General features: G+C 43.6%; 1 protein-coding gene across 1 annotated transcript in view; it reads left to right on the forward strand.

The window, feature by feature from the left end:
- The first annotated feature begins 277 nt into the window (after window positions 1–277).
- The window catches only part of PDCD5 (programmed cell death 5), a 473,710-nt gene continuing 447,971 nt past the window's right edge, over window positions 278–26,016 (forward strand). The window contains exon 1 of the mRNA XM_044079507.1: window positions 278–342. Within this exon, the coding sequence (XP_043935442.1) occupies window positions 278–342 (65 nt within the window). The remainder of the gene's footprint in view (window positions 343–26,016) is intronic.

Raw genomic sequence — 26,016 nt, forward strand, 5'->3', positions numbered from 1 at the left:
CACTATATATTATTCATTTATTTAATAGGAGAGACATACAACAATGTTTGGATAAAAAATATGTATATATATATATATATATATATATATGTACGCAATGAACTTAATAAAAAAATACAAAATGCATTATGTCCACCTAAGCAGAATATAAACAGAACTGATGTCAAAAAGGAGCGTATGCAATACTCAAAAAGACACAGAGTAAGACAATATATCAATGAAAATGGATGTGTATATGAAAGGAGACCTAAGTGGAGCTGAAGGTTTACAAAGCTAAATGAGTGTGGATATGAATATAAATGTGAGTGTAAAACACCATGCACGGGGTAGACTTATACAAAGGTATGAAACCATAAATAATGTATATATGAGCATCTTGCCAATTTCACATGCTAAAATATCAGCAATTTCTAATGTCTCAGTTGAAACAAAAAATGAGCACACTCCCTCAACAGTCTGAATTGAAAGAAATGCAGGATCTGTTACATGCAACTGAACAGGTGGGCAAACATACTTTACAATGTGGTTTTGATTCTTTGGAGGCTTCCTGCAGAGCAACTGTCACTGGGTCTGTTATACGTAGGCATGCTTGGTTAAAGGAACAAACTCTGCCTGATCATGTTAAAGCAAAGCTTCTAGATGCTCCCTTACAGCAGGATGTTCTTTTTGGAGTTAAAGCAGAAGAAGTCTTGAAGAAAATGGAGGATAAGGCAAAATCTATGCAGACAGTCAAAGATTTTCTACAGGTACAGCCCCCTCTCTTCAGCAGAAATTGGCCAACAAAAAATTGGTCCTTTCCAGCTACTGACAGACCACAGAGGGAGAAATACAGACGTCCAAGAGGCAGAGGGCAACCACAAGCCCAGTACAAACCTCGACAATGGGGCACTGCAACACAGAAGGGAGGAGAAGACGGGTCCCAAACTACCAGGAGGCAAACTCAATGACTTGCACCTCATCTGGCCAAGCAACACTCTCTTGGCAGCCCCCTTGGGAGGAAAACTCGCACTTTTTTCAGACAACTGGCACATTGTCACAAAGGACAAATGGGTCCTAGACATAATTTCACGAGGATACAGATTCCATTTCCACACCTTGCCAATGAAAAGATGAATGCCAAACCTGCCACAAAATCAATGGGCAGAGGCACAAAAACAAATTACAGCTCTCATGGACATGAGAGCCATTCAACTGGTACCTACTCCAGAGCAAGGCCAAGGATTTTACTCGAGACTCTTTCTAGTGCCCAGAAAGGACAATGCCTGGAGACCAATTCTGGACCTTTCAATTCTAAACACCTTCTTACAAGTACCCAAATTCAAGATGCTAACACTACAGCAACTTTTTCCCATGTTGGGCAAGAAAGTATGGCTAGTAACGTTGGACCTCAAGGAGGCATACCTGCATGTCCCTATCAGACAAAGTTGCAGAAGATACCTCCGTTTTATTGCAGGTTCAACCCATTACCAATTCTCTGCACTGCCCTTTGGCTTATCTACTGCGCCCAGGGTCTTCACAAAATGCCTGTCACCAGTTATTGCATACTGCAGACAGAGGAATTCAAATATACCCATACCTGGACGACTGCCTCATCCAAGCAGAAAGCAAGGACAAACTCTTACAACATCTGGCTTTTGTAAAACATCTTCTAAGTTGCCTGGGGTACACAGTAAACGAAAAGAAATCAAAACTAGTACCCTCACAAACCATGACATTCCTGGGTGTCAGCTTGAATACAACGGCCCAGAAGGCTTATCTGACGCCAGACAAACAACTGCAACTGACACTATATTTCAAAACAATGGCAACAAAGACCCAACTACCTGCAAGACAAATTCTGCAGGCCTTGGACTTCATGGCATCTTGCATACTACTAATACCATTTGCAAAGCTGCATATGAGGAAATTACAGTGGTACCTAAAAAGCATATGGTCTCAACACAGCCACAGCTTGGACACAATGATATCTCTCATTCCCTGCCTACAACAGGAGTTTCTATGGTGGTCACAGGCATGTCACCTCAGCAAGGATCAGCCTTTCACCTTGCCCCCAGCCAGGCAAACTATGACAACAGATGCATCAGACTACGCCTGGGGGGGGGGGGGCACACATTGCAGGACGGTGCGTTCAAGGCATATGGACTGCAGATCAAAGGAATCTGCACATCAATCAAAAAGAGATGCTAGCTGTACAGAATGCTCTGACAGCCTTCAAGAATCTATTACATCCAGGACAACTTACAGTAAGGACAGACAACACCACAGTAATGTGATACATAAACAAACAAGGGGGTACACACTCCTACCCTCTATGCAGGCAAGCAATGACCTTGTGGAACACAGCTCTGGCCTACCAAGTTCAGTTACAAGCTCAATTCCTGCCAGGAAAAAAGAACACATTGGCAGACGACCTCAGCAGAAACATCATGGACCCCCACGAGTGGAAACTGGATCCACAAGTATTTGCAATGATAATTCAAAAATGGGGCCTTCCAGACATAGACCTGTTTGCCAGTCCTCAAAACTATCAACTAAAAAAATTTTGTACAAGGACACTTCACCATCAAGCTTGGAAAGTGGACACACTCTCATTCAGTTGGAAAAACCTGACAGTATATGCCTTCCCTCCATTGCCTGTCCTCACAAAGGTGCTTCTGAAAGTCAGAAAGGAGAGACCATGACTGATACTCATAGCCCCAGACTGGCCATGCCAGCACTGGTACCCACTATTGAGGAATATGGCCCAGGGCCCACCTTGAATTTTACCACAAATTGCCCATTTGCTCACACAGCAAAACAATCAGATTCTTCACAGCCAGCTCAAAACCTTAAATCTGGCTGCATGGCAAATCACCTAAGCATCCAGCCAGCTCCTCTTTCCCAAGCAGTTATGGATGTTATTCTGGAAGCTAGGAGGCCCAGCACCAGGAAGGCCTATTCGGATAAATGGAAAAGGTTTTGCGCCTGGAACCGAGCTAAAGGCCAAAACACACTTCAGCCTCACATGCCTCAGATTCTACAGTACCTAACTGAGATGTTGCACAAAGGACTTTCTTTTTCTTCCATTAAAATCCACTAAAATCCACGCATCAGCTATTTCAGTCCACTACAACATGGATCCACCCTTATTTTCGCATCCACTTCTAAGGCAGTTCCTCAGAGGGGCAAAAAACTTTAGGCCCCCCAGGAGAGCACCTACACCAACATGGGACCTCAATTTTGTTCTGGAAAAACTTACGCTACCTCCCTTTGAACCAGCTTTCTCTGCAGATCAACAGTTTCTATCATGGAAGACTGCCCTGCTACTAGCAATAACTTCAGCTAGAAGAGTCTCAGAGCTGCAGGCACTAATGGCAGCGGAACCTTTCCTCATTTTCCATCAAGACAGAGTTTCTCTACGAACTAATCCTTCCTTTATGCCTAAGGTGGTTTCCAGTGTGGCTCTAAATCAAACCATCCACTTACCCACCTTCTTCCCAAATCCACAGAACAAAGGAGAAAGACTCCTGCATTCCTTGGACATTCACAAGCAACTTTGTTACTACTTGGATAAAACTAAGGCTTTCAGAAAATCTGACCAGCTCTTTGTATCCTATGCTACAGCTTTACAAGGGAAGGCCATATCAAAACAAACCATTTCCAAATGGATAAGACATTGCATTCGTTTTTGCTATACCCATCATGGAAAACCAGTTCCTGTTACCATTAGGCCCCACTCTACCAGGGCAACAGCTACATCTACAGCCTTCCTCAGGGGGGTTCCTACCAAGGAGATTTTGGAAGCTGCAACTTGGAGTTCAGTACACACCTTTACCAAACACCTATCCCTTACCACTTTAAGACTAGAGCTGGCTTCGCCACTGCAGTTCTGCAGGGCCTTCTAGCCTCCTCTAACCCTTTATAACGCCTTCACTCATCCTTAGCTTTGGGATTCTACCCAAGTGTGATGACTGCAGCAGGGTAACACGATGAACATAGTACAGTTTTGTACCTACCATAAATATAGATGTTAGAGTGTTCACCCTGCAGCAGTCCAGGTTACCCTCCCTCCATCCCCTCTGATCTAACTGGCTAAAATCTCTACATTACCTGCCTGATGTATTTGCTTGTAGCTGGAGGGATTTTGTGTTTGTGCAGAAATTACTTAATTTGGTACTAATTACTGACCACCTTTTTGGGGGCACCTGACATCTGGGGCAAGAAAAACTGAAGAAAATGGTGTCTGATGCATTATTTATAACCCTGGCGCACTGACGTCAGGGAAGAAGCGACAGCAACCGACGCTGGACCAAGACTTTGGAATTCCGGCTGACTGCGGGACCGCCTGATTACAGGATAACCCAAGTGTGATGACTGCAGCAGGGTGAACACTCGAACATCTACATTTATGGTAGGTACAAAACTGTACTTTATGGTGAGTACATTTTTTTTTTTTCCTCTGCTGCTTTTTTCAAAGATTTGGATATCAGCTCCATCCTTGAAGCTGCTACTTGGACTTCCGTCCATGCCTTCACTAAGCATTACATGCTGGATGTTATTTTCATTTCAGGTGCTGGCTTTGCCAGAGCTATACTGCATGAGTTTCTAGAGGGCTGTTCTGCGCCTTCCTCCTTCCAAGTGTCCCCTTCAACTGTGTACTATTCATCTTGTAAAGAATACTGCAGTGATACGGAAGAATATAGTACAGTTGTGTGAAATTTTACCATAACAGTAGATGTCCTCTTCATTATTGAGTATTTATTTGCTGCTTCCCTCCTCCCCCTTCTGCTCTGCTCTTTTCCTTCTGTCTTCTTGGCCTGGATTTTTTTTCTTTTTTATCCTTCTAGATGCACTTGTTCCTCCTAGATCTTAGGAATTCTTGTTCCTCTTGGGGCTTTTTATTTCTGAGGTATGTATGTCCATACATCACCTTTGTCCTACGCCTTAAGCAGGGAGCAGACATGTGATGTACCATGTCTATAAAATCTAAGCCTTTGCTATACTGTCTGGACTTCGGGGCTACCCTTGGCAGGGGATCTCTTTTGTAAAGAATACTGCAGCAGTGAAGAGGAGGGCATCTGCTGTTATGGTAAGATTTTACACAACTGTAATTTCCTCGGAGCTGTCCACTTCCTTTTGGAGGCATGGTGCTAGACAGATCATTTCCTACCCATGTCAAGACTGGAGCCTGGGGGGCTTGGGTTCCATCCTGCACAGGCATCTGCAGATCTTGTCCAGTCGAGACTTAGTTTTGCCATGACTTTAGCCTTTGAAGTAGTGAAGAAAGCTTTCTCATTCATAGTGGAAAAGACATCCTTCTCCCCCTCTAGTTTATCCCATCCTCAGCTGTCTGCTGTGGATGCTGGGTCTTTTCATCCTGTCCCATTTGGAGAGCTGGACTAGTTTAGCCTGGAGACTGCCATAATTCATGACTCTGCTGGCACTTCTGAGTCCTGTCTGGAGCCTCCTAAAGAAGATCCCTCTTGGAAGCATACATGCCAAAGGAGACAATTCGACTCTCCACAAGAGTCGTTAACCAAAGACACTGGCTTTGAAGAAGAAGGGTCCCCAGGTCACCCCTTGAGGACTTCTCTTTCTGTGAAATATTCAAACTTTTGAGACAGAAAAGTGGTTGGTCTTCTGACCCCCCCCTTCCTAATAGGAGTTTGTGTTTCTTGAGGCTTTCAGAGTTGGCTCAGCTATGACTTGCGTAGTCTTCCTTGAAGATGAGATGGTAGGTCTCATTAACTGACAGTATTTGAACGATCTGGATGTCATGGAAACCATATCCACGCATCTAGTAGGATACCTTTTTGCACCCAAGGATAGAACTCTCTGAAGCAAGGATCCCACAGTGGATGTGATGGTGTTTGCAGCAGCCACCAAGAGGGAACTTGTCAACAGTGTTCTTATGCAACTCCCCCTAATGGAGTACCAGGCTTTAGACAGATTTTGGGAAGTGCATCTGTGCTTCAGCAACCTTTTCTCACAGGTTGTTGAATTGTTTGGCAAATGTTATGAAATTTCAGAGGGAATTGATCATACAGTTTTCCAATAACCTCTGGGGTCCATGTCTGTAGGGGACATGAAAACTGTGTCTTCACAACTGGCTACCCTCCAGTCTGTATCAACTTCTTCCATGAGACTAATTTCTCATGCCTTAGAGGGAGCTTTTCGGGCTGCAGGTTCAGGAATAGCCTTTAGAAGGCACACCTGAATGCATCTTTGTGCTTTTGTGGAGCCCTTCAAGTCTTCCTTCATCAATGCCCCTTTTGATGGTGCTACCTTGTTTAGCCCTAAGGTGAAAGAGAAGTCTCTCTGTGGTCAGTCAAGATGGGAAGACATTTTCTGCCACGGGGTTCCATTTTTCTACTCCTCAAAGGACCTTCTCCCAGAACCAGAGAGGTGGCAAAAAGATGTTTTTCAGGAAAACGCAACGTTCTTTCCAGGCCTGCTACGAAGAAAGATCCCCTGCAGCAGATGGGGGGGATCTGTATTGGAAGGTGCTGTCCCGTGGCAGAGGTGGCCCACAACATCAGGTCTTCAGAGGTACTTTCTCTGAGAAACTCTTTCAGCCTCCCAAAGGATCAACCAACTGCTGCACTCTGGAGGTAGTTGGGGGTGATTATCTCTACACCCAGAAGCTTGGATAACCATCACCAAAGATCCCTGTGTGGAGAGGATAATATCCAGATGTTATTAAATACCATTTTCCTTTTTATTCCCAAAACACAACAGAGGAACTCGCATTCTGGAAAGCAGCAGCCACAGAGACAGAAAAGCAGCAGCCATAGAGACAGAAAAGCTGCTGAGGAGAGTCAAAATGGTCCCCTCAGACCAACAAAGATCCGGAACCTACTCAAGATTCTTTTTAGTGCCAGAGACAGAGGACCTAAGACCAATTTTGGATCTCAGCAATCTAAATTAGTTGGCAGAATACTCTATGGTCATGATTTAGTCCATCCTGGCCCTGTTGCAGAAGAATGATTGGATGTGTTCTATAGATCTCCAGGATGTTTACTATCATATCAAGATACCCAGGTGCTCCAGGAAGTACCTATGTTTCCAGCTGGGAGTCGGTCACTAGCAGTTCAGAGCCCTGCTCTTTGGTCTCACCACAGCCCTCAGGGTGTTCACAAAGTGCATGGCAGTGGTTACGACTCAGGTGAGACTACATGGATTCTGAGTGTTTCCTTGTATAGACGGCTGGCTCCTTTCTGCTTCCACCAATCCTCTACTGTTCCAAACCAGGGACTACTTGCTTTGTCTGTGTCTGAGAACTAGGTGTTACAGTAATCTACACCAAGTCTCAACTCTCGCCTACTCAAACTCTGGCGTTTATTGGTGTCTGTATAGATAAAGTAACACAAGGTCACAAGTTTGCCACAGACCAGATTAAATACTCCTAGGAAAACAAGCATTACACATTTTTTCTCTTCATTCCCTTCCAGCCAGACTAGAGTTACAGCTCCTTGAGTCAATATCAGCTTCACTAGTGTTATCTTTTGCATATTTTCATGTGAGAATTCTACAGTGGACTTGGCGGTGCAGTGATCAATAGGACTCCATCCCCTGATGGCATCCATTTGTATTTGCAACAACACATAGCCTAGTGGATTCATGTAGAAGTAGTTTCTCTGGGCTGCCCTTTTATTCTACCTTTGGCCAAGGTCACTGTGAAAATGGATGCCTCCCAGTTAGGGTGGGGGTATTAATTGGGAAGGACAATTCAAGGCATGTGGCCCCAGTTAGAAGCCAACCTTCACATCAGTCAGTGTCCAGAAATGAGAGCTGTCCTTCTGGCATTGCAGACTTTTCAAGATGTTTTCCCTCTAGGGATGATTGCTGTTCACATGTACAGCATGTTGGTAGAATGTTTCATCAACAAACAGGGGGAACCGGATCCTTTTCCCTATTTTGAGAGGCAGTGAGTGTTTGACAATGGGCAATTTCTTTTGGACTGTTTCTGTTGGCAGTGCATATTCTGGGGAAAAATGGTGTGTTAGCAGACAAACTGAGCAGTTCCGTTTTACTCCTTCACAAGTGGCCTCTGTCAATCAGTGGTGGAAATGATATTTCTCCAGTGGGGTCAAACGTGCTGCAACCTCTTCGCTTCTTTCGTCAGTTCCAAGTGTTGCAGGTACTTTGCCCTGATCCCCGCAGAGGAGGAGTCACTGACAGACTCTGTAATTCGTGATTGACCCCCAGGTGTCCTATATGCCTTTCCTGCCATTTCCCTCATCCCTGGGTTTCTTCAGAAAGCATTGCAGCAGAAGAATAAGGTCGTAGATCAGTGTGTGTGTCTGTACCTTTAAGAAGCTATCCAAGGGCTTGCACAAGGTGTATAAATACTGAGCACATGCAAGCTAGACTGCCATCTTATAATAAGCAGTTGAGATGCAAGCGGTTTACTATCAAAATTTCGAACCGTACTCCGTCGACTGTACTATCGTCGAACACTGAAGTTCTAAAATGGTAATATCGATGTCAAAAAAACAATCTAGGAATGGGTTTTAACATGGGTCGAGGTAGGGGAAATGTTTGTAGTTCGGAATAATACTGAACACCTACCTCGACCCATGTTAAAACCCGTTCCTTGATTGTTTTTTTGACATCGATATTACCGTTCTGTGTTCGACGATAGTAGTCGACGGTGTACGGTTCGAAATTTTGATAGTAAACCGATGTAAGGTTTGTCTGTTAACGGGTTTGTATTTTGTGATGCTGCTCTCCATGATGTGTTTCTGTGTATTAAAGCCTCTAAATGAAATACCCTGTCTGCTTGTCATGTGTGTTAGAGAGAGACTAGCGACAAAGGTGTAATCCTCATTGCTGTATTCTGGCCTCACCAAATGTCATTCCCCTACCTGAGGCTTCATCTGGTTCATGCTCCCTGGATGCTGGAGCCTTTTAAGGACCTTCTCTCTCACCCGCACAGGTTGTCCTACGTGTGTGGACATCCAGTCCTTCAAATAGACTGCATGGTTTCTCCACTTCCAGTGATAGCTTTCTTCCCTAGTTTGTCACATATTTACATCACAACATTTTTCTGCCAGGAAGACAGGAAGATGTACAAGAGCAAATAGAAAAGATTTTCAGTTTGGGCCCTTCAGGGATAATTAGATCCTTTTTCAGCACCTATTCCAGCTGCTCTTGATTTTCTCGCTAACACTTTCAGTAGTGGAGCTAGTTATTCGACAAAGTACAACTTGCTGCCATCTTAAATTTTCACCTGGGTGAAAACTATTCCTCTCTAGCTTCCTTGAAATTGTGTGAGATTATTCTTAAGGACACTCTTCTACTCTAGCCCCCTATTAAAGATCCCATTCTTCCACTGGACCTAACAGTTATCATTCAAGCTTAGACTTAACCTCCCTTTGAGCCTTCAGAAAAGGCAGAATTAAAGTTTTTGCTATGGAAAACTCTCTTCTTGGTCACCACTACATCAGCTAGACAGCCATCAGATGTCCAAGTGCTTTATTCTCCTCTACCTTACCTGATTTTTCATAAGGAGTAGCAGAAAGTATCCTAAGGATTAAGCCAACATGGGAATGGAAAAAGGAGATTCTGCTGAAAGGGATGACTGCAATTAGGGATGTAGACAATAGGCAAGAAGGGGCTGGAATTTGTTGGAGAAAACTGACAAAGGAACCAAGGTTTTGGGAGCAAATAACTAGAAAGGGAAAGATGACAGAATGGGAAGACGCCAAGAATTTATTTGGACTGCAGGTTAGAGATTGCCTTCCCTGTCATAGATTGATATCACAGTGTAGGCAAAAAGAAAGAAATAGCGGGGTCTTAAACAAAAGACCAGCACTGGTAGTGTTTTTAGTAGAATCTAGAACAGAAGCTACCATTAAAAAGGAGTAATTAGTAGAGCATATAAAATATTGCATGATAACTATTAAGAATCAATCAGAGGAGGTTAGAAAGGATTGGAAAGAGAGACTGGATAAGCAATTCACAAATAAACAATGGGAGGATATATGTATGTCTGTCAATTATGCAGCAAAATCTAGAAGATTTAGGATTTTTCCTTGGAAATGTTTACATAGATATTTTTATACCCCAAGTAGACTCCAGAGAAGTTTTCCTCAGGTAGACAGGAAATGGAGGAGTGAAAATGAAGAAAGCGGTAATCGGGAGCATATTTTCTTGGAGTGTGGTGAGTTAGTGGACTTTAAGGATTCCTTCTGGGATGCACTGTCAAGATGCTGGGTGGGCAGATTGGTGTGACAAGGGAGATTATTTTTTTCGAGCTATGGTGTAGAATCAGAACTGCGTAGACATGGTTAGGCCTTGGCTGTCAAATTATGGCGGCTGCCAAAAAAGCAATTACTAGAAAATGGAAATCAGAATCTAAACCAGCTATACTAGAAGTGGTGAATATAGTAACATAGATAAAACTGGAATTGAGGTCTTTAGAAAGGGGTGAGAGCAGAATACATGGGAAAAATGGGAATTGTGAGAACAGTACATACAGGTGAGGAATGAGGTTTAAAAGAAGGCAGGACTTAATTGAGCTATGCAGTGTTTGACTGAAAATGATTGGGTAGATTATAAGTGGTGTATAGTGTTTGCAACTGTGAGTGTGTCAGTATCGTATGTGATGTAAAATGCTTGCAGCTAAGATTGTGTCTGTGGTTTGTTTTCATTTATGTAAACGTCCGATTGCCTATGTTGTGATGGTTTAACAAAAATGTTACTAGTTTAAAAAAAAAAAAGGCAAGAATTGAATAATGTATGTAATGTTGCTTAGATTATATGATATATAGCTGTTTACTATGAAAACGTTAAACGGCAGTTATGCAAAACTGAGATGGTCGAATGCATGGTTCCCAAGTTCTGTAACGCCGATCTGAAAATGCTCAAATCCACCTTAGCCAATGCTGGTGTGCATTCACTCATATGAGGTCTGGGTTCTGATTGGAGATCGCACTACAGCGGGGATGAGGAAATTTATCCTTTTCCTGTAGTGCGATCTGTAGGTTTGTATATATATATAGTATGCAGGGGGGTGGGGGGTGCAGGGGGGGGGCTTGCCCCCTGCAAAACATATGTAAAACATCACCGGAAGTAGAGGTAACCTGGGTAATGTGGATAATATCAAATTGCGAATTATCAAAATTGCCGCAGTTTTTCTGCGTGGAGACATGCGTGAATGGGCATACCTTCGTTGAAGGTTGTGCGTTAGGGCTGGCAACTCAGCACGTAAAAATCAACTGCCAGTCATTAGCGGACCGGAGTTCCGCTGTGGCGACCCCTAACCGGGAAAAGTTGAAAGACACAACAACAACAACAACAACCGCTGTTTTCTGACATTTATTTTTGACCAAATGAATACACAAAGGACTGCGATTCTTAATTTTTATAGTAAATCTATATAGCAATATATGTGAATTATAATGTTTATAAACGTGAACATATTAATACAGTTTGATTACTTTTATTTAAATGTAAATGTTTCTGTGTCACAAGTGATAATTCATAAAGGTTTTAAGGGTATTCCTTCAGACTCTTCCTTCCCGCCTAAGGTGGTGTTTTAGAAAAGACAGTTACTGTCTCAGTCCTCTTTACAAACTTTTCCAACAAGGCAGAATACATGCTTCATTTGTTGGATGTTCCTAGACAACTTTGATTCTATATAGGTTCATAGGTTCATAGGTTTATACTAGGCTATCTGCCCTTAGGCATTTATAATACATATAAGCCTAGCCCAAAGTTTTGTGGCTTACACCACCCCTTATGTTAAAAAATACTGTGCCCATTAGTTTGTTGTGCCTCTGTCCAGCAGTGACACAGAGATGATTCCCGGGGTAAACCTACGATCTCCCATCCACCGGTCAAGATTTCTCTTGAACAGAGCCATCAAGGTGCTCTGCCTCACATGGACTGGGATTTTATTCCACAGCATAGGGCGTCTCTGGGTGACAAATCTATCCCTCCAGCATGTCCTATTTATATCCGTGCTAAGGTTTAAGTTGCTTGCTCTAGTGGATCTGGTAGATTTGGATTTTTTGAGGTGGAGCATGTCCATTAATTCCGGGTTGGACATAGCCTTGTATGTCAGGCACAGATCACCTCTGAGCAGGCGGTATGTGACTGAATAGAGCTGGAGTTTCTTCAGTCTGGCAGCATATGACAGATTTTGGAGTCTCTTTATCCTTTTGGTGAGGAACTTTTGGGGTTTCTCCAATTGCTGCAGGTGTCGGGTGAGATACATCCCGAATGGGGCATTGTACTCGATCATTAGTCTGATAAGTGAAGAGTACAGGGGAACAATGACCTCACTTGATCTGGATGTGAATCCCTTCATGATCAGGTGGGCAATGTAGAAGGTCTTTCTAACCACTTTAGCAATGTGAGTGTCAAAAGAAAGGCCACTGTCAACCTGGGTCCCCAGGTCCCTGATAACCTCTTCTGTGCTTAATGGATTGCCACCTATATGGTAGCTTGGGGTCTTGTTTTTCCCGAAGGGGTATGACTATACATTTTTTGGCATTTAACTTCAGGCCATGGCTCTGGCACCAGTTATCAGTTTCCGTGAGACCCCTCTGAAGGATATCTGTGTCCGATGTACTTTCCACTATGGCGCCCAGTTTGCAGTCATCTGCAAACTTTGTCAGCCATAGTCCCTCCTATGTTTGCCTGTACTTGCCTGTACTTCTGAGAAGTACATGCCGAACAACAGGGGGCCAAGGACTGAGCCCTGTGGGACCCCACTTGTGACCGGCTTGGAGTCTGACATGGCACCAGCAACTCTAACCCTGTGGGTTCTGTCCTTTAGCCAGTTTGCAACCCATCTTGTGACCTATGGGTTTACATTTAAGCTGGTAAGTTTCTCTATAATACCAGAGTGGAGTATTGTGTCGAAAGCTTTTGCAAGGTCAAGGTAGGCTGTATGGACTGCCTTTCCCTCATCAGTGGCCTTGGTGACTGTTTCGAAGAAGTCGACCAAGTTCAAAAGGCATGATCTGCCCTTGACAAAGCCAAACTGGGTCAGGTCCAATGTCTGCAAGTCCCCTATGTCTTTGTTTATGAGTTCCATTATGATCCTCTCCATAGCTTTGCAGACCAGGCTTGTTAAGCTTATGGGGCGGTAATTTCCAGGGTCCGTAGAGGTACCGCCTTTGTGGAGTGGGACCACAGTTGCCGTACGCCACTCCTTGGGCACGTATCCTGTGGTAAGGCTAAGATTAAACAGCTGCCTTATATGCGGGTTTAGTTCCTCGTTGAGTTCGTGTAGCACACAGCCGGGGACACCATCCGGTCCCATTGATGCTGTGTTTTTAGCTTTAGAGAGAGCAGCTTTCACCTGCGCATTAGAGATGTCTGGGAGGCTACACTCGGCTGGGATAGTTATCTCTCCTTTTGGGGGGGGAGAGGGGGGGTGAAGTTTGCACTGAACCTGTCTGCCAGTATGTTGGCAATGTCTGTGGGTTCAGTGATTTTTGTATCATTTTGGACTAATTCTGCGCATATCTGGGAGTTTCCACCCAGGTTTCTAACATAGCTTATGATTGTCTTTTGAATCTATTGCAATTTTTCTCTCAAATTTGGCCTTGGATGATTTTATGAGTGCTCGTATTTTTTTACTAATAATGATCAAGGGTGTCTTCTCTTTTATGGATTTTGCTCTATCATGTAACAGCTTTCTCCTCTTATTGTAAAGTTTGTTTATGGCTGGGGTCCACCAGACTGGACGTTTGCCCTTGGTGGAAAGAATCTTGGTTTTATTAGGGATTGCCTGATCCATGCAGTCCTGGAGGTGTTCGTAGAAGGCATTTGTAAGGGCTTCCGCAGCTTGAGTTGTGGTTTCCACTGGCTCGGGGGCCTTGAAGGATACCACACCAGTCTTGAGTAGTGTGAAGTTTGCTTTAGAGAAGTTCTTCACTGTGGTCTTTTTTGTTTGGGGTGGGGGCGGGATGTGGATTTCCAGTGAGATAAGTTTGTGATCTGATCTCACCAATGAGGGCTATACTTCCGGTGTGGAGCATTTTGTCCCCATGTTTGTGATGATGAGATCTAGTATATTTTCTCCTCTTGTGGGAACGGTGACTAGTTGTTCCATGGCATTTGAATTTATGAACTCCAGGAACTTTTGGGCTAGAAAGTTGGGGCTTGAGTAATGTTCCCGGTCTATATTCGGGTAGTTGAAGTCACCCAATATAATGGTGTTTGGAGATGCATTTATACCCTCCAGTGTCTTCAGGAAGGCTGTGTGGGGTTCCTGAGTTTGAGAGGGTGGCCTGTAGCATGCTACAAATTGTAGAGCAGTTTTGCCTATGGTTAATTGCACCTGGATGGTTTCCGATGCTTTGTGCGTTGCCACCAACCTGGAGGTGTGGGTATCCTTGATGAATATGGATACACCCCCTCCTTTTGTGGTGTGGTCCGGGTTTTGGGGTCGGAACGTATGATATGAGGTAAAACCTGATAGTGCTGGTGTGCTCTCAGGAGCCTTGAACCAGGTTTCAGTCACAGCACAGACATCGATGTTCTCCATACTGAGAAGGGCCTCGAGAGCGTGCATTTTGAGATTTAGACTTCTGGCATTGAGCAGCATTACCCTTAGTTTCTTCCCATTTTTGTTTTCTAGGGTGGTAGGTTTAGAATTTGAGCCTTGCCTAAAAAAGGCACTATGGGGGTGGCAAGAGCCTTAGCCAATATCCGGAATCCCAGGGGTGACAGGTGCAAGCCGTCCCTTGCGAAGCAGCGTGGCTTGTCAAGCATGTCATTCCAGGCAGACAGACACTGGATCCCCTTTGAATGACACCAGAAATTAAGCCAATTGTTAAAGCTGATCATCTTGTCTCTATGTTGTGGCATCATTCTTGGTGAGGGAAGGATACTGCTCAGGGTCAGGGTCATACCTGCCTGGGCTACATAATCAGAGAGCTCCTCTATGTCTCTTTTCATGTAGTCCAGGGAGGTACGTCTCAGGTCGTTCACACCAGCATGGACAATGACTGTGTCATATTTATACTTGCTGTGGAGTGACCTGAGTGCTTGGGTTATGTGGTGGATTCTAGCGCCCGATAGGCAGCTTACTGTGACTCTCTCCTTGTTCAGCCTGGTGAGTGGGACGTCAGTGTGTCTGACTATGGAGTCACCTATGACAAGTATGTTTGGTGTTGTATTTGGCCTTAAGGGCTGTGACTGCTTTGCACACCGATTTTGTGGTTTATGTGTTGCCTGTGGTGTGTCATGAGGTGGCAGTTGCTTGGATGTCTGCTTTGGAGGCCTCTGCTGTTTAGGTACATTTTTGCTCAGAGCCTCCGAGTATGACTTTGTGTGTTTATGTGTTTGATTCATTGTTGTGATAGCTTTATGTGAGACTGGTTTTGTGGTGTGTGTAGTTGCCTTCTCCTCCTGTCTGGTCTTGCCAGTCCTGAGTTGAGAGAGCTCAGCCTCCAGTTTGGCTAAATAGCTGCATCTCTCGCAATTATTTGTGTTATGTGGGAGGAGGAGAGGGTTGTCAGTGTACATGAGGCAATTGTAGCATTGCCTCAATATTCCCAAATTCACCAACTGGACAGGAGAGGACGCCAGCATCTGGCCCTTCGACATGCTAGAGAAGTTTAGAAGTTAGGGCTGTCACAGGACTAAAGATTTAAGAAAGTCAGAACAGCTGTTTGCTTTGCCCAACTTGACTTTGGAAAAAGAAACAGTTTCACAAGTGTCTTGGCTAGATGGCTCACTGATTTGCATTGTTTTTTAGTAAAGGATTATCATTGCCTAAATCAACTAAGGCACATTCCACCAGGTCTATAGCCACATCACATGCTTTTTGGTCCAGAGCTTCTGTATATGACATTTGTGCAGCTGCTACATGGTCTAATGACCACACCTTAGAAATTGGAAGTGTGGCAGAGTTTGGCTCAGCTGTACTCCAGAATATCCTTCCTTAAGGACCACCTAGGGTTATTCTAACTGGGGACTGTGTCCCATACATTAAGGAATGGACGAAAAAGACAACATCAGGTATTAAAGTTATGTACTTGTCATAACTTTGCATCTGTGCTGTCTGTTTTCATCCTTCCTCCAACCCCCTTCCTATTTTGTAGTGTCCTAGTATATCCTGAGGGGTTTTTTTCCTTGTTGGTCTTGCTACATGAGCTCCAGTGCTCCTTCACCTTCTTCTCTTGCTCTATCTTTGGGGGTACAGTTTTTACTTCTCTTTCTAGGAATGGTAATGATTGGTGATACTTTATTATATCCTGGTTAGCTGAATAGAGGGTAAATACGATCTGAGGTAACTGAGGAGAAGAGGATTGTGGGTAAGGGGAGGAGCTCGAGCTAATGGAGCCTAAAGTCTAACGAAGTGGCTGAGGACAGATTCGACATTGGGATTAGAGACTCATCTGTTAAGGAAGGATGAAAAAACAACACAGTTGCAGAGTTATTTAAAATACAAAACTTTAATTTAAATTCACTGTTTGGGAGTAGATGCCTCTAGTATTTGTTTCAAGAATGTCTTCATTGCTGGCATTGTTCTGTGACAAGTTTGTCTTCACTGTACACTTCAGGCAAGTTGTTCTTGTCCTGATTTTAGATCCAGGCATCATCTTTGGCATGACTGTACTTCACAATATTTTTAAACTTCTTCCTTGGGCATTAACTAGGTGTCTACCGTGATTAACTACCACTGATTAAACTTGAGCATGTAACCTCATCAAGGATGGTCCATAATATTGACTTAAACTAATAATTAGTTTTTGAAAAGCGGTTTAAATTTTACCACAGCTTTGTCGGTGTTGTTGCTACTTATTAAAGTTATGTACTTGTCATAACTTTGCATCTGTGCTGTCTGTTTTCATCCTTCCTCCAACCCCCTTCCTATTTTGTAGTGTCCTAGTATATCCTGAGGGTTTTTTTTCCTTGTTGGTCTTGCTACATGAGCTCCAGTGCTCCTTCACCTTCTTCTCTTGCTCTATCTTTGGGGGTACAGTTTTTACTTCTCTTTCTAGGAATGGTAATGATTGGTGATACTTTATTATATCCTGGTTAGCTGAATAGAGGGTAAATACGATCTGAGGTAACTGAGGAGAAGAGGATTGTGGGTAAGGGGAGGAGCTCGAGCTAATGGAGCCTAAAGTCTAACGAAGTGGCTGAGGACAGATTCGACATTGGGATTAGAGACTCATCTGTTAAGGAAGGATGAAAAAACAACACAGTTGCAGAGTTATTTAAAATACAAAACTTTAATTTAAATTCACTGTTTGGGAGTAGATGCCTCTAGTATTTGTTTCAAGAATGTCTTCATTGCTGGCATTGTTCTGTGACAAGTTTGTCTTCACTGTACACTTCAGGCAAGTTGTTCTTGTCCTGATTTTAGATCCAGGCATCATCTTTGGCATGACTGTACTTCACAATATTTTTAAACTTCTTCCTTGGGCATTAACTAGGTGTCTACCGTGATTAACTACCACTGATTAAACTTGAGCATGTAACCTCATCAAGGATGGTCCATAATATTGAACATAGCTAACAGGACCTTATCATATTAGTTCATCTATGAAAGAAGCCCTCTTGGTGTGTCAGGAATCTTGTTACCCCACCACCTTGTAGGTGCATGTCCCTTCTTTCTAGCCTCTTCTGTTGGAGTTTCCATCAAACTGGACAAGTATACTTGTATATTAGCAGGGCATTAAACACATTTTCAAATAATTTTTTATTTTCAAAATAATATAATGTTTTACGATACAATCATCAATAAACAAGTATTATAAACCTTTATATACACTATGTACTATTGACCTGAACAAAGGGAAAAAATTAATAAAATATATGAAATTAGTAAAAATTTATAATAGTCAATTAATAAAGTTGTTCCTTGATTAGCCCAAAGGGAGTGGTGGTTGGTGGAGTAACTGATGTTGAGCTCTGGGCTCAAGCATGTGTAAATAGTCATTGTGTGATATTATAATGTGTGGCAGCATTTAGAATGAGCACCCCACTCCTTGAGTATGGGACTTTCTGAAAAATATTGCTGGACACTGCTGGAAAGGATTAAATAAAACTTAGGGATACCCTTTTCATATATCCGTTGCCATGTTAAGAATGTACTTGTTTTTATGTCAACAGACAGTACATAGGTTCATACTAGGCTATCTGCCCTGGGGCAATTATAAACCTAGCCCGATTCTGTATGGCTTACGCCACCCCTTGATTTGAGTATACTGTGCCCTTTTTAAGGTTTAGTTTACTGTGCCTTTGTCTAATAGTGACACGGGAGTAATCCCTGGGACAAACCTACGATCCCCCATCCACCTATTGAGATTCTTCTTGAAGAGATTCAGTGAGGTGCTCTGCTTCACATGAACTGGAATTCTATTCCATAGCGAAGGGAGCCTCTGGTTTATGAACCTGTCCCTCCAGCAAGTTCTATTTATTTCTGTGCTGAGGTTCACGTCCCTCGAGCGTGTGGCTCTAAGGGATTTAGATTTACTGAGGTGGAGCATGTCCATTAATTCTGGATTTGACATAGCTTTGTATGTCAGGCATAGATCGCCTCGAAGTAGGCGGTATGCAACTGAGTAGAGCTGGAGTTTTTGTAACAGAGCAGCATATGGCATCTGTTTGAGACCCTTGATCCTCTTGGTAAGATACTTTTGGGGTCTTTCTAATTGCTGCAGGTGTCTGGTAAGGTACATTCCAAAAGGGGCATTGTATTCTATGATGGGCCTGATGAGGGATGAATAAAGGGGCACGATTACCTCTCTTGATCTAGATGTGAAACCCTTCGTGATGAGGTGGGCTATGTAGAAGGTATTTCTAACCACTTTGGCAATGTGGTTTTCAAAGGAGAGATTTATATCAACTTGGGTCCCCAGGTCCCTAATAACTTTCTTTGTACTTAATGGGTTTCCGCCTATGTGTTAATTTGTGGGCACATTGTTTTTGCCAAAGGGTATGACTATACATTTTTTGGCATTTAGCTTTAAACCATGGTGCTGGCACCAGTTATCTGTCTCTGTGAGACCTTTTTGAAGGATGTTTGTGTCAGCTGGAGAGTTGATTATGGCGCCCAGTTTGCAGTCGTCTGCGAACTTGGTGAGCCATAGTCCTCCCACGTTTGCCTGTACCTCGGAAAAGTATATACCGAACAAGAGTGGTCCCAAGACAGAACCCTGTGGGACTCCACTTGTGACCGGTTTCGAGTCTGACATGGCTCCAGCAACTCTCACTCTGTGGGTTCTGCCTTTGAGCCAGTTTGCGACCCATCTTGTGACATAGGGGTTTTTATTTAAGTTGGATAGCTTATCTATGATGCCCGAGTGGGGTATTGTGTCAAATGCCTTTGCAAGGTCCAGATAGGCTGTGTGGATTACCTTCACTTCATCTATGGCTTTGGCGACTGTTTCGAAGAAGTCACCCAGGTTCAAAAGGCAGGATCTGCCCTTGACAAAGCCGAACTGGGTAGGATCTAGTGTGTGTAGGTCCCCAATGTCTTTGTTTATGAGCTCCATGATGATCCTCTCCATAGCCTTGCAGACTAAGCTAGTCAGGCTTATGGGGCGATAGTTTCCAGGGTCCGTAGAGGCTCTACCTTTGTGGAGTGGGACCACTGTTGCTGTACGCCATTCTGTGGGCACATATCCTGTAGTGAGGCTGAGATTGTATAGCTTTTTTATTTGAGGGATTAGTTACTCTTGGAGGAACTAAAACTACACTGTCCTTTGAGGATGCAAGACCAGAGGACTGGCTTTTATTTCTACAACAAATGCTTGGATTCATTTTATGCTCTCTGGCAGCACAGATGATTAAGGCTGTAAGCTGTTATTGGGCTGCTCCCTGTACTATAGAGTTTGATTTTGTTCATCTCCTCTTGCCTTCTGTGTAATTCTGAGCAAATGACAAAAAAGCCGGCAGTAAAACCAAACCAAATTTATTAAAAACACATTATCAGTAAGCGCTTTTGTCTCTGAAACAGTGAGACTTCTTCAAACTGAATAACGCAATTCTAAAACTTCAGTAAATCCAAACTAAGTCACATGACAACTAAATTGGTTAATGCTTTAGCTCTTTCCTTTTTAAGTAAGAGTTCTTGTGGCCAGCAGGCATTCAGTTTTACCTGCTACGAGTACTCACGCCAACCAAGCTCATCTTCAGCATTAAAGAATTATATAAAAGGATATATGAACACAAACCATGCTGTACAGGTGAAGGATGAAAGCAATGCATTCAGCAAACATTACAAAACTGGTAAATGTGTGGTTGATTTTAAATTTATTGTTTTAGATGATGATAAAGGTTTGACAAAATGTTTAATGCTGAAATGAGCTTGGTTGGCATGAGTACTCATGGCAGGTAAAACTGAATGCCTGCTATCCACTGGGACTCAACAGCTGAGATTTTGTTGCTTACTTAAAAATGAAAGGGCTAAAGCACTAACCTAGATGTTCTTTGTGTTTCACTGTTGCAGTCATTATGTTTGGGTTATCCTGCTGGCAGGTTGCCCTCAGTCGGCCTGAATTCCAAAGTCTTGGGGCCTACGTTGGTTGCTGTTGCCTCTTCCCTGACGTCAGGTCGTCAGGGGGATAAAAGATGCAGCCGACGCCATTTTATCCAGTCTTTCTTGCCGCGCGATGCCCAAAGCAGAAGCAGTTCGCAAGGGCCGGTCGGCCAACTCCTGAGATTTTCGTGTTCGAATTTCAGATCCGAAGTCTTCATTAAAAGCCAAGTACCTCGTTGGGGAAACTTTTTTTCTTGCTCCAGACCCATGTCAGAAAAAGTTAATAATTGTATTTCTTGTGGGAAGCAAATACCTCATAAGGACTTTCATTCTTACTGTATTCCTTGCCTAGGCCCTGACCACGACGTTGCTAGTTGCCGGTTTTGTACTAGATTTAACCAATGCACTATTAAGCGTCTGTACGATTTTGCATTAAGCTATTTTGGGTGAAGATTTAATTATACAATGTCGCCGGATAGCCATCTGACTACTGGAGTTCACAAAAAACAAAAAGAAAAAGACAGGCAACCGAGATCCAAAACTGACGACGAAGCTTCTCCTAAGCATACTCATCTCAGTGAGGCGCTTTCGCAGCCCCTGATGCCTGCCACTTTAGAGTCGCAGGCTGCTACCGACTCCTACATGGAGTTGGGCAGGCCACTGGAAACTCAAGGTATTGGAGCCTCGGAGATTATTCCTTCAGTTGGGTCCGGAGCCGCTGAGCAGGCAACGGCTTCTGAGGGTGTATTCAGACCTAAACAATTGTATATAAAATCGACTTCAAAGATTAAAACACCTTTAAAGGCAAAGAAACAAGTTCACCAGCCACAAGGACAAGCCTCCATGCCTAAAAAACAGATGCTCAAAATGTCCGAAGACTTAATTACCTTGATCAGGGGTTCCCATCCCCCTCCTAAGAGGCCTAGGCAAGAGACAGACTATGCATCTTCAGATCAGGTTTCCATTTCTTCTGATTCCTCTTCTGATCAGGAATATTCTCTTTCCCCCTATGAGGATTCTGATGCTGAAGAATCGATTTGTTCAGCTTCTCCTGAGGACTTCTCTTTTGGGGAAACCTTGCATACCACGAGGGAGCACTTCCACTGGGAGAGCCAAGATTTTTCAGAATCTAAGAAAAGGCTCAGAGACTTCCTTTTACTACCTCAACACAGGCCTCTAGCTATTCCACCTGTGTTGGACATTGTAGATGATGCGTTCTCGGATTCTTGTCTGACCCCTGACTCTTTACCTCCAGCTCCTGTTAAGCCAGACAGATACTACAGGGTCCCTGACTCTCATAAATTCCTTTTCAAAAACCCTACTGCAGACCCAGAAACTATTTCTCAGGGTCCCAAAGGGGGGTCAAGGCTTCTACTGCAAAAAACCCTACCCCCCTCTGACAGGGATTCTAGGGCACTGGATAGATGGGGAAAAAAGATTTACACATCTGCTACTTTGGCTATAAGGGCCTTAAATTGCCAGTTTCATATGCTCAAATATCAGCAATATGTCATGACACTGCTTAAACAGAAAATTATGACAAATTCTGATTGTGCAGAATACAAAGAAATGCAGGATTTATTGCATGCAGCTGAACAAGTTGGAAAGCATACTCTGCAATGTGGGTTTGATTCTCTGGAGGCCTCCTGCAGGGCCGCTGTTACGGGTTCTGTCATTAGGAGGCATGCTTAGTTAAAGGAATAAACTCTGCCTGACCATGTTAAAGCAAAATTATTAGATGCTCCTTTACAACATGATACCTTGTTTGGTGTTAAGGCAGAAGAGGTGTTGAAAATGGAGGACAAAGCTAAATCTATGCAAACGGTCAAGGATTTTTTACAGGTACAGTCACCTAGATTTAACAGACACTGGCCTACAATGAATTGGTCCTTTCCAGTCTCAGACAGACCTCAAAGGGGCAGATCCAGACGCCCTAGAGGCAGATCACAGCCGCAAGGATCCTACAGGCCTAAACAGTGGAGTGCTTCTACCTCCAAAGGTGGAGAAGACAAAGCACAATCATACAGGAAACCATCCCAATGACTTCCCCATGCCTGCATTTATCTTCTGGCAGCACCCTTAGGGGGAAAACTAGCACTTTTTTCTCAAAATTGGCACATTATAACCCAGAACAAATGGGTTCTAGACAGTGTCACAAGGCTACAAGTTTCATTTCCATACCCTGCCAAGGGAAAACGGTTGGCCAGACCTGTCAAAAAATCAATGGGCAGAGGCTCAAAAACAAGTCACAGCTCTCATGGACATGAGGGCTATTCAGCAAGTGCCACAGCAAGAGCAGGGACAAGGATTTTACTCAAGACTGTTCTTGGTACCCAGAAAGGACAAAGCATGGCGACCAATACTGGACCTATCTATTCTAAATACTTACCTGGATATACCGAAATTCAAGATGTTGACCTTACAACAGCTTCTGCCCATGTTGGGCAGCAAGGCTTGGCTCGTGACTTTAGACCTAAAAGAGTCATACCTGCATGTCCCAATCAATCAAGCATGCAGAAGATACCTCAGATTCAAGGCGGGCTCAAAGCATTACCAATTCTCTGCACTGCCCTTTGGCTTATCTACTGCACCCAGGGTCTTCACAAAGTGCCTGGCACCAGTAATTGCTTACTGCAGACAAAGAGGAATACAAATATATCCCTACTTGTACGACTGCCTCATACAAGCAGAGAACAAGGACATTCTACTACAGCATCTGATGTTTGTGATAAGGCTTTTAACATGCCTAGGGTACACAGTCAACAAAAATAAATCAAAACTAGTACCCTCTCAAGAGATAATATTCCTGGGTGCAAGCTTAAATACAACTGCCCAGATGGCTTATCTCACTCCAGGCAAACAAAGGCAACTGACCACTTATTTCAAGGAAATGGCAACAAAGGCCAAGTTATCTGCAAGAAGAATTCTGCAGGCTTTGGGCTTCATGGCATCCTGCATCTTACTAATTCCATATGCAAGACTGCATATGAGGAAATTTGAATGGTACCTAAAAAGTGTCTGGACACAACACTGCCACAGTCTGGAATCGATGATTACTCTAATTCCCTGCCTGCAGCACGAGTTCCGATGGTGGGCAAAGGCTTGTCACCAAAACAAGGGACAGCCATTCTCTCTACACCCAGCCAGACAGAGCCTAATGACGGATGCATCAGATTATGCCTGGGGGGCACACATGGCAGGAAGAGGCATTCAGGGCACATGGTCCACAAACCAAAAGCATCTACATATCAATCAAAAAGATATGCTAGCTGTTCAAAATGCCCTGAACAGTCTTCAAGAACCTACTTCATCCGGGACAACTACTGATGAAGACAGACAACACCAAGGTCATGTGGTACATAAGCAGGGGGGCACTCATTCTTATCCCCTGTGCAGACTAGCCATGGCTTTATGGGACACAGCATTGACTTACCAAGTTCATCTGCAGGCACAATTCCTGCCAGGAAAGGAAAATACTCTGGCAGACGAACTAAGCAAAAACCTTATGGATCCCCATGAGTGGCACCTGGATCCACAAGTCTTCAGCATGATAACAAGGAAATGGCGACGCCCAGACATAGATCTGTTTGCCTCCCCTCAAAAGAATCAACTGAAAAGATTCTGCACAAGGACTTATCACAGACAAGCTTGGAAAGTGGACGCCTTATCTTTCAACTGGACAAACCTATCAGTATATGCTTTTCCTCCACTGCCTCTCCTCCCCAAGGTACTCCTAAAGGTCAGGCAGGAAAAAACAAAAATTATTCTGATTGCCCCAGACTGGCCATGCCAGTACTGGTATCCAATCTTAAGGAACTTGTCCCAATACCCAGCCTGGACCTAACCTCAAATTACCTCATCTACTATCCCAGCAAAACAATCCGATCCTGCACAGCCAACTCAGTACCCTAAACCTGGCAGCATGGCAGATAATGTAGCCATACAAACCACACCTCTCAGTAAAGCTGTGATGGATGTCATTTTAGAAGCCAAGAAGGCTTAGTACTAGAAAATCCTATGCTGGGAAATGGAAGAGATTTTGCACTTGGAACCAAGCTCAAGGATTTGATACAGCTGTCCCAAATATTCCTCAGATTTTGCAATACTTAACTGAGATACTGGACAAAGGCCTATCTTTTTCATCAATTAAAATCCATGCCTCTGCCATTTCGGCTCATTACAATACAGAGCCATCACTCTTTTCTCATCCTTTATTAAAGCAGTACCTCAGAGGAGCCAGAAACTTAAGGCCTCCAAGGAGAACGCCAATGCCTGCATGGGACTTCAATTATGTCTTGGAAAAACTCACCTTACCCCCTTTTGAGCCAGCTGCAACTGCGGATATAAAGTTCTTATCTTGGAAAACAGCTCTGCTCCTAGCAATAACTTCTGCAAGAGCTACAGGCTCTCATGACTGTGGAACCCTTTATCATTTTTTTATTCAGACAGGGTTTCCTGAGAACAAATCTACATTTATGCCTAAGGTGGTATCCAGTTTAGCCCTTAACCAAACAATTCATTTGCTAACTTTTTATCCAAATCCACAGAACAAGGGGGAGAAAATTCTACATTCTTTGGACGTACACAGACAACTTAGATTTTACTGGGACAAAACTAAAGATGTTCATCGTGTTTCATTGTTGCAGTCATTACACTTGGGTTATCCTGCTGGCAGGCTACCCGCAGTCGGCCCGAGTTCTAAAGTCTAGGTCCGGTGTTGGTTGCTGTCGCCTCTTCCCTGACGTCAGTGCGCCAGGGGTATAAAAGATGCAACCAACACCATTTTCTTCAGTCTTTCTTACCGCGCAGTGCCCGAAGCAAAAGCAGTTCGCAAGTGCCGGTCGTCCGACTCCCGAGATTTTCGAAATTGAGTTTCAGAACCGAAGTCTTCAATAAAGCTAAGTACCCCATTGGGGAAACTTTTTCTTGCTCCACACAGATGTCAGTAAAAGTTAATAATTGTATTTCTTGTGGGAAGCAAGTACCTCATAAGGACTTTCACTCTTACTGTATTCCTTGCCTAGGCCCTGACCACGACGTTACTAGTTGTCGGTTTTGTGCTAGATTCAACAAACGCACTATTAAACGTCGGTTTGATTTTGCTTTACATTATTTTGGCCGAAGGTTTAATTACATAATGCGTCAGAACAACCGACGACCGGATTTTATAAAAAACGCAAAGACAAAGAAAAGGACAGGCATCCGAGGTCCAAAACTGATGACGAAGCCTCTTCTAGACCAGTCTCAGTGAGGTGCTTTCGCAGCCCCTGACACCTGCTACCTCAGAGTCACAGGCTGTATCTGACAGCCACGCCAGGGCCTGTGGAAACTCAAGGTATTGGGCCTGTGGAAACTATTGCCTCAGATGGGTCTGGAGGTGCTGAGCAGGCATCGGCTTCTGAGGGTGTTTTCAGACCTTCACAGCTTACTATTAAGCCCACTACAGCAGCCAAGGCGAAGTCAAAAACACCATTAAAGACAAGGAAACAAGTACAGCATAATCCTGAACAGTCATCCATGCCAAAGAAACAAATGCTTAAAATGGCCGAAGACCTAATTACTTTAATCAGTGCTTCCCA

Source organism: Protopterus annectens, chromosome 8.part0, assembly GCF_019279795.1.
Source record: "Protopterus annectens isolate FY-2018-M chromosome 8.part0, PAN1.0, whole genome shotgun sequence".
NCBI lineage: Eukaryota > Metazoa > Chordata > Ceratodontiformes > Protopteridae > Protopterus > Protopterus annectens.